This window comes from Corvus brachyrhynchos, unplaced genomic scaffold (assembly GCF_000691975.1).
Source record: "Corvus brachyrhynchos isolate BGI_N302 unplaced genomic scaffold, ASM69197v1 scaffold17, whole genome shotgun sequence".
In the NCBI taxonomy this organism is placed as follows: domain Eukaryota; kingdom Metazoa; phylum Chordata; class Aves; order Passeriformes; family Corvidae; genus Corvus; species Corvus brachyrhynchos.
Genome location: NW_008240046.1, coordinates 10,208,478 through 10,217,924, shown reverse-complemented (window position 1 = coordinate 10,217,924; position 9,447 = coordinate 10,208,478). Strand labels below are relative to the sequence as shown.

Below are 9,447 nucleotides of genomic sequence, written 5' to 3'. Positions count from 1 at the left end.
CCCCCCCCCCCCACCCCCCCCTTTTTTTTTAATGACTAGAGAGAGAAGCAGCATTGTGACAATTCCACAGTGACTTAATTTTTGCTTGTCTCTGGTAAATGCCATGTGAATTCTTGCTCTTTAATGTGTTAGTATACGTAATTTTTCAGTGCCCAAACCAAAGTCTACTCAATCTGTACTTACTTCAGAAGTATGTTCATATTTTTTCTGGGTAATTGAAACAATGTTTTCCCAAAATATCAGGTTTTTGTGTTTCAAGGAAAAATTTCCATTTTGAGCATAAACTCAAACCTCTTTCAGGGTCCTTTAATCTCTAGTAAAACTGTCTTGGCTTACGATTTAGTGTTCCCTAAACTCTATATGCCTAGAGAAAATTCTTTGTGATTCTGTTTTGCAGCTGCAAGTGCCACAGTCATCAGGAATGGAGAATGGCCTTCAAAACCAGCCTGCCAGAATGGCACTTCGGGGTTTGTCTCTTTGAAAGCATTACCAAGACCTAGATTGCACTCGTTGAGGTCAACTCCAAAAGGTATATGAGTCTGTTTGTAGATAGAGGAGGTAAAATCACATCAGTTGTGCTTCAAAGTGTTGCAAGACTTTGTAGGAAGGCTGAAATGTTCATGGTACAGGGACTAAATGCACCTTGCTACATGGCAGGTGTCATTGCGTGGGGTTTGCATTGTTTTGAGAAGAGTTCTTTTCTTTCAGAAAGTTCAGGCACAGACTCTGTCACTGCTGGTAATCTGCAGAACAGACGTACCCTGAATTTATCCTCAGTGTATGGTTGTTCTTGTCCTTATGCAGACTTCGTATTATCTTCACCCCTTTCAGAGCTGAAAGGGCCTTAGGGGATGGGGATATATTTTTGAATAAGGTATTATTAGATGTATCTTCTTTTGTAGATCAATGACATTGTCCCATCTTTCGAAGGGAGGAGTCACAGAAACTTAGCTTTTCATGCTGCTTTTTCTTGATATTCTTCTTACTGGCTGAATTAGAAGCTTTAATGGAGTCAAGAAAATTAATTTTGTTTTATCATCTTGTGCTAAAAGAAACATTAAATGTAATTCCTTTGTATTAAACATTGTTCAGGTTCCTATTTCTGTTCGAGCTAGGACCTCTTGATTGGCCGACCGTGCTTATTCTACTCAAGCCACCAGCACCAGTTGACAACTCATTCTCTGAGCAAAATTAAAAACATAATGGGAGCAGATAAATAAGCTTGCTGTGTCTCTTTCCTAAGTCCTAGCTTTTATCAGCTTGCTTCTGACCGTCTTTGTGGTGAACTGGTTATTGTAATTGGATAAACCTAATTAAATACTGTACTCCTGCTTTAGACTTAAATTTTTAGCTGTTATCTGACATAATTGAGAATAAGTTAAGAGATTCCTGCCAAACGTCTTGCTCTAAAGACATACTTTAAAAAAGTAAAGAGTGAAATGCCACAAATTAGAAATCACCTTGAAACAAACATGAATCATATGGCTTTCTGACAAGCTGATGCTTTCTGTTGGGGTCCAATACATGTGGCACAACTATGCATAGCTCATCATCTTCAGTGAATTGGAAGTGTGCCTTCAGCACCTGCAGGAGCAGTGTGGCCAAAGGAAGCTGGTATTCCCCTTCAGATCAGTGTTACCTGGACTACTGTGTTGTGTTTTGGGTCCTTCCCAGACCAAGAGGGTTGTTTTGAAACTGGAAAGACCCAGTGGAGACTTAGGAAGATGATTGGGGTCTCTGTCCAGTGAGGAGAAGTTGAGGGAGTTGAGCCTGTGTAGTCAGTAACTTGAAAAGGACAGCTGTAAAGGCCATGGTGCCAAACTCTTCTCAGTAGCACCAGATGATGTGGCAATCAGAAATGCTTGCAAATTGTAGAGTGGGAAATGCATCCTTGCCCGGTGATGCCATAGAACCACCCTTCCTGGAGGTTTCCAAGGCTCATCTAGACAAAAGCGTGGTCAACTGATCTTGTCTTAATGGTGACCCTGCTCTGAGTGGGAGTCTGGATATCTGGTCTCTGGAGGTCTCTTTCAGCCAGTGTTTCCGTAGCTGCGTTGTATTTGCTGCTGTTTTGAGATGAAAGTAACTTGATCTTAGTGCTAAAATGAAATCTTTACTAATGTTTTCTCCTGCTTAGAAGGTTTTTAAAACTATCTTTTTATTTCTTCCAAGGTGAGTTCTGGTAAAGCAGAGCTAATTTTAAATACAGCTTAAATGTTCTAGAAGGTTTATCCTTTTGTGTTTGAGTAGATTTGTGTATCTTGTACTTAACTGTAAAAAGTAAGATATGTCTTTAATTGCTGACATAGTGCTACTTTAAAGTTCATCTAAGCTTTTACTTTTAGGAGCCAAGACCAGGTCTTCTTCACTGAACCAGTGCACACCAAAATCATCTGGGCCACTGCACTTAGCAAGGAAAGTCAGTGAGACCAGAGGTAATCAGCTGTTGTGTAGTCAATTTTTTACTTGAATCTCTCTGTCTTGAGAAGGAGCCGCTATGCTTTATGATTTCAGAATAATTGAGATAGTTGGCTCTTTTTCTTTGCAGTTCACCGTATTGGACACTGGCTCTGCAAAATTCTGTTCCTTACCTATTTGCTTTAGGGACATTCACTGTCTACTATCTGCTTGAAACTTCCCATTAAGGACTAAAAATACAGGATAATTAATCTGTCTGTTAAATGATGTTCTGTCATCTGCTTATAAGCTGTATGCTTGCAAGACACAGTGTACACTAGATTTTGCCTAGTCTGTGTTCAATTTAAGCAAGATTCTTGTGAGAGGATGCTGATTAGCTCTGGTTGTTGAGGATATTTAGTCCACTTCATGTTTCTGTATCAGATGTTTGTTTTATTTTTAACGGTGAATTAAAATTAGTCTTTTCTGCCAGTGTGAATCAAAAGAACAGATACAAACCTTTGGAAAAGCTTTGTAAGATTTTCACTTGGGAGCAAAGCTCTATTTGCAAGGCTGAGGTGGGGGGAAACAAGTGCAGTGGCGGTAAAAAGCAGCTTGTTTCCTGATGAAAACCATGCCATAGGATCACACACTATTCCTAAAGCCTGCAGAAAGGTGTTGTCAAAAGACCTTTTATGAACTTCTGCACATGACTTTTGCACTTAACCCAGTAGTCTGAAAGATTGCTTTCATTCAATAGCCTTCAAAATAATGAGGTCCGTAGGTCAATTTTCACATAACTTTCAAGTAATACAGTAAGGGTGGGTTAACTTTCTCAGTGGTTTCATTTATATCTAACTTGATTGTTAGCACATTTGACAATGTTGTTAATTTGTTGCTCCTCTATGCAAATAAAGCAACCGTAGCATACAGAAGGAAAAAAAAAATGCTATAAAGCCAGTATAGGTGATAGTTTTCCATTATCTGTGGTCTTCTTTGCATGAGTAAAGTAAAACAGTGCTACCCAACTTAAATATAATAATTGTAATGGGATAGTTGTAATTGGGAATACATCCTGCATTTCCATTATAAGCAGTTCCTTATAATGCTAAATCTTGCTGTAGATCATGCCATCAGCCATCACAAGAAAGAAACTGAAATAGCAAAGTTTGAGGACCTTATGCGGAAAGAATCTTGAATCTTAAAAAAGGCAGCCCTACTGCCCCTTACTGGCTTGAAGTATAATTTTTTTGTTTGTTTCTTTCCTTTCTGCAGGTACTCCTGGAAAAAATGTACACCAAAGCCTATCTTGTTTGGGTCCTGGTGAGTTTTCTGAATGCATTTTATATTATATGTGGTGCAACTCAAGTTTATGTATTATATTAGTGTATTGGTTCTTTTCTGGGAAGAACAGATACATGGATAATTCTGTAAGCTATCACTGACTCTAGTTTCAAGGAATATGGAAAAAAGCCTATTTTCCTGGGTTTTGTTTACTTCCTGTCTTCTGGCTAGCCAAGTCTTAGGCTATGCAGTCTGTTCTGTTACGCTGTTTCCAGTGAAACCTAAGGAGCTTTAAACTGTATCAAAAAAAAGTATGGAAAGGAAACTTGGGTGTAATTTTTACTTTTTAGCCAAAGTAAGTAATGAATGAACTCGTGTGTTGCAACTTTACGAAAAAAAAAAAAAAAAATAGAAGAATCCTGCAGAGCCTTCCTTTTCTGGAACGTTCATTGTAGATAACCTGTGGGTGTGAGCTGTCTTTGTGTATCACTGTAGACTACATTTGTATAAGAAGTTGAAGTTATCAGAGCATGTTGATGTATGTGTCTGCTCTTATGGCAGAGGGAGAAATCGCAGCTGATTAAGTGGCAGATGGCGTTTCAAAATCTGGCAGAGTTTTAAGGAGTTCATATTGGGTTTGTTTTTGGTGTTTGCGCCAGTCAGGACACCTGGTGCTAATTTCTATCTGCCAAGAGACTGAAAAGTCCTCAGATGATGCTTCTACTTGCAGCAGTTTCCAGGTCTTTTCAAGAGAGTTGGCAGTCTAAATTAGCTTCCCAAGAATCAGTGTGTATTTGTTGAATTAAAAGCTACTTGTAATTAATTACTCGTTGAAAAGCCCTTTTTGAAAGATACTGAAGATCACTGGAAAGCCCTGTGTCCCCTGAGTGAATAGCAGATGTCTTTCTGAAAGAGGTGCTGTAGCCAAGCAGATGTTGTAAATTTGAGTCTGAAATGACTGGACAAATCAGTTCTGATCTGTAACTCTGGTACTGTGGCAGTATTTTTTAAATTTCCTGTAGTCATAACGTGCGTTTAATGCTTTTGTCTTTTACTCTCTTTCTTGTCAAATGTCTACATATTAATTGTGACAGAGTCGTTCGATATCTTCTGTTAAGAGTCAGGGTTTCTGTCAGACTTTGCCCAAAGTGCTTGTTCTGTTTGTTGCTTTTATTGATACTTGGCTGAACTAATGTTAGTTTAGGTAAAGCCTGACACTGAGTTCCAAGAGCTCAAACATAGTCTGTTGTATAAGCATGTAGGTCATGATTCAGCTAGCAACATAATGTCTTGATCAGCTCAATTGAGGAAACCCCTAATAAGCAATAAAATCTGTTTCTGGACTAGAAACTAGAAGAGTAAATTTCTCTTATGCTAGCTTACAATAGTCTCAACATATAACTTTATTTCCCTCTAAACTTAGTGTGCACATTCTCTCTACTTTCCATGCAGAAAAGTAGTGTTCCCTCCCCTTTTTACTGGTTTAGTAGAATTTTGCTTATGATTCATCTTTTCTGACCTAATAAAGCATGTTGCTGCATGACTTTGAAGTGTTGGATTTGATGCCTTAAAAATACAGTCATAAACTCCAAATTTGCTGTAATTTAGCAATTCTTTAGTAAATGCTCTTTACTCAGACTTTTGCCAGTAAAATGGCTGTATTTCAGTGTTTGTCCTAACAAACCTGAACTGCTTACTGTACTGAGTCAGTTTCCAAAACTGGAGATGTGAGACATTCAACTTAATACATTTCTAATTTGTACAGAGCATTAGTATAATTTCCTATTTATGAATGCAGAGCTTTCTGGTGGAGTATTTTGCATTTTTGAGAAGTTTTTTTTCCATCCTTACAGTTGCAGATAGTTCTTACAGAATAAAAATACTGTGTGACTGCTTGGATATTCTGCAGTACAATGTCTTACATTTTAAGAAAAGACAAATGATCTTTTTTGAAATGAACTGAAGTAATGCCAGCCAGTACCATGTAGAATGAGACCCGCTATCTTCTATTTTTTTTTTTTTTTTCCTTTTGGCTTTGATATTACAGTGAAGCTTTGTTCTAGTGACTGCAGCTAGTATAAAGCTTTTGTTCTTTTATTTCAGTGCCATAGTTAAGTCTACAGTTTTTAGCCTTAGCCAGTGAGAAGTTTCAACACTACTTCTATTTCCTGCCCATGTGCCCAGGACTAATTTGTTGCAGCAGGACTCTGATAATTGATTACAATATTAAGGTATTGACTAAGTGTCTAGCTCAGTTGTTCATGCTGCCTTTGACATTTCTTCAAGGCTGAAAAAACATCAGGCTTTTCTAGATATGCTGTCTGATCCCTTACTTTTGATGCTGTTTCTCCATTTTCCATTCATTTACAGCAATGATGCACAGCCAGAATCTGCTTGACATGAAGCAAGTCACAACATACTGTTAGTGTGCCTGTAAAACTGGAGAGACTTGCCTGTTTGCAGCTGTTAATTTCTTGTTTGTGTTAAAACATTCACAAGGCTTCTTTTTCTGAATGCTTTGTTTTTCATGGCTGATGCTCAGTGCATCAAATAAATTTACAGGTTCTGTGGTATATTTCTTCAGCACCGGCTTTAAAGTTAAGGCAGAATTAACTTCTTGGGAATAATATGTTTTATTATACTTCTTAACTTGCTAACTTCAAGTAAGGACGTTTATGTGCACTTACTGTAATGTTTTAATGTAAATATGAATAAAAATGTTGCCTCTTATGAGATGGAATTTTGAACTAGATGCAAAACTGTGTCTAAAATTCATAGTTAGTGCTGTTTCCTTTTTTCTTCAGCCCTCCCTGTAGGAGAAGGTGCCTATGTCTAATCCCTCTGTTGTATATTACAGTGCAGTGTGTGTGGATGCAGTGGGTATTCACGTCTCAGGTCTCTGTTATTGGCCAAATGTTAAGGATAAATTACAACCCAGTAATCTCTGAACCTATGTAAGCCAAGAAAAAGCAAATACCCTGTTTGGCAGTTCAAAGGTAAAGCAATCATTTTGGGAATAAAGCATGTGAATATTTGGCTTATCCTGTTGTTCCATGACCCTGAAAGGGGTCTATGGTGTATTATGGATAACCAGTTACACTTATACGTGCAGCATAAGCCCATTGGAAGGACAGCTGCTGGATACACCTGTAAAGTGTGATTTATGTCGTATCTTGTAGCACTGTGCTGGAGTATGCAGAGTGGAAATGGTTACTAGAGTCTGTAGCAGGCATGAAAACCAAAGAAGCTTTATCAAGTAATGGTACATGCTCCATCATGGTTTTCTTACTCTCATAAAGAAAGGCTGTTTGTTTTAGTTCAACCCTTTTTGAGAAAATATAACACTGGAAGAGGGAAGAAATTTGGTCAGGGGGCTTACTGCAAAAGTGAGTAATAGTGCTCATCAAGCTCAAATGGAAAAATAAAGGATAAATATAACAGTCCATGAAGTTGCCCCTTGGAACAGGTTGTTAAAGATGGTGGCTGGCTCTTCCCTCTAACCCTTAGTACTGGGAGAGGATGCTTTTGCTAACAAAATACTCTGGTTCAGACAAAAGTGGGAGGCAGACTTTAAGGTTCAGTTTACCCCTCTTTCTTTCATGCTCTTAGTCATCCCTTTTGCAACTCAGAGGAAATAGTTCTTACACTGTAGATTCTTCGATAGAATAGGTTACCCTCAACATATTTGCACTTTCCATGTCTGAAAAACAAGGATTAATGTGTATCACACTGATTGTGCTTTGACAACAAAAAAAAAGACTTAATATTTAAAATATGTTATACTGTATCAAAATGTGTATTTCCTTTAAAAATTAGAAAGACTGTTCTGACATCTGATGCACGTTGTTATGAATGCCAAATACTTATGTCTTCAGCTGACTGTAGCATTCAGCAAGGTATGGAAAATTACCCCTACTGATGGGGCATATCTGCTCAAGTAAATTATTAGGGCTCTGTTCCTCCTTTCATATCTGATCAGAAGATCTTTTGGGGTTTGTTATTGATTGGGGCTTGGTGTGTATTTGCTTGTAAGGGTTTTTGCAAGTGTAGAAGAAACTGTGCAGGCAGTGGTGTTGCTTGGAGACTTGAAAAGGCCTTGATGCATATATGAATATGTATGCCCTAGCAGCCAAGAGGTCCAGGTCTTCCACATTGCAGAAGTGGGGCTTCTGACTAGCTGTAACTGGGAATTTCAATGTAGGTGTATTGGATAGACTGGATTCTCAGTCTCTGGTGTTAACAGCTTCAGCATCTGTAAATAAGTTGGGTTCGTCTGTTTTTCTGTCTCTGTCCCTATCTCCAAAAGAAAAGCCAGGAAATCCTGCAGAAGAACTTAGAACACTTTTGCATGCTGTGGGATGATGCAGGTACAAGATTAGATTTTGTATTCATTTAATGTACTTAATGTTTTACACTCTGGAAATTCTGGGAGTTGAACAATGTAAATTAGTATTTTCACTTTATCCCTTGAAAAGCAACAGAGATCAGGCTTAAACCTCTTTTTGCAGATATTTTACTGTGGCTGGACTATTTTGTTGCCTTTCAAGCTGCAATAAAAAGCTGGCTATAGTCTTTTTTTAGATGTTTTTTTCATCCATGTGAACTATGAACTATCTGAATGACTCAATTGTCTCGTGATCTAGCCTTAGAATACCTTCAGGCTAATGCTCTTATAAACAGACAGCAAAGCTACTAAGTAGTGTAGCTACTGCATGTGAACTAACTATGAAAGCTGGCATTTGTTTTGCCATTTCTGTATAAATAAATGCAGAATTAATCTAAATGTATGTGATTTGGAATTTCTTAATAAATGTATTCATTGGGGACATATAATGATACTTATTTTGAGAAGTTAAGGGAATATCTATAAACCTGAAATAATCTTTGAAACACAATAGCTGTTGCCTTCTTGGTCAGATTTTTCCACTGTTACTAAATAAAGTACAGTACAACAGCTGGATCTAAGGATTTAATTTCTTGGGTGAGAACTAGAATGCTCCAGAAGTCTTCAAAGTGAAATGGCTGGTGCTGATGTTTGGAGAATGGCACCCTACATTAGAAGTCATCTTTTTTGAGTGGGGTTTTTTTGTTTGTTGGTTTTTATTTTTAAACAAATGGTGTTTTCCTGATGTAATATGTTTGTTAGAATAGGCAATAGGATTGACAATAGGATAGACAAAAAAAACAGAGGTACATGACAACATAGTCTTAATGTAATTCCAGGTTGGTCCCTTCAGCTGGTAGGTAAGTCTATCAGTGTATTTGCATTCATGTTCCTTGTGTCCTTCTCAAACTTGATCTTCTGAAAGTTAACAATTTGGGGAGGTTGTCTGCTGCTCCGTGCTAACAATCAGCACTGTTCCCTGTGCTTTCAACAGATATTTTTACAAAAAAACAAGGAATTTACAAAAAAACCTCAAGGCTTGCTTGAGTGACATATGAGCCGTGTAATCCAAGTGGTATTTGTATTCTGTGGGCAGTTTCTTAAATCAGGGGACTGAAAATTTTGGGATTATATTTCAAATCCCAGCAATGAGGACTTGGTGTGAATTCTGTCAGTTTTCCTGTAGTGGCCGACGCTCATTCATTAAGGCCTTTTGTAGCCCAACCAAAATGATTTTCACACTAAACAATGTCTGTTTCTTCTGTCAATGCTTCTAAGTAAGGAGCTGTGTTCTGGATTACAAGTTAGATATTTCAGAATGTTTATTATTATTTAGTTCTGAACTTCTGTGAGAAACTTGCTCTCCAGCTCCACACATCCAT

At 37.8% G+C, this 9,447-nt stretch overlaps 1 protein-coding gene across 4 annotated transcripts in view; it reads left to right on the top strand.

Moving 5' to 3' along the window:
* MTUS1 (microtubule associated tumor suppressor 1) overlaps positions 1-9,447 on the top strand; it is an 85,776-nt gene that overhangs the window by 20,558 nt on the left and 55,771 nt on the right. For 3 of the 4 annotated variants that reach the window (XM_017744403.1, XM_017744401.1, XM_017744404.1), the window contains 3 exons: positions 398-529; positions 2,346-2,435; positions 3,673-3,720. In XM_017744403.1, coding sequence (XP_017599892.1) covers positions 398-529; positions 2,346-2,435; positions 3,673-3,720 — 270 coding nt within the window. The remainder of the gene's footprint in view (positions 1-397; positions 530-2,345; positions 2,436-3,672; positions 3,721-9,447) is intronic. The other variant, XM_017744402.1, reaches the window with a different exon arrangement.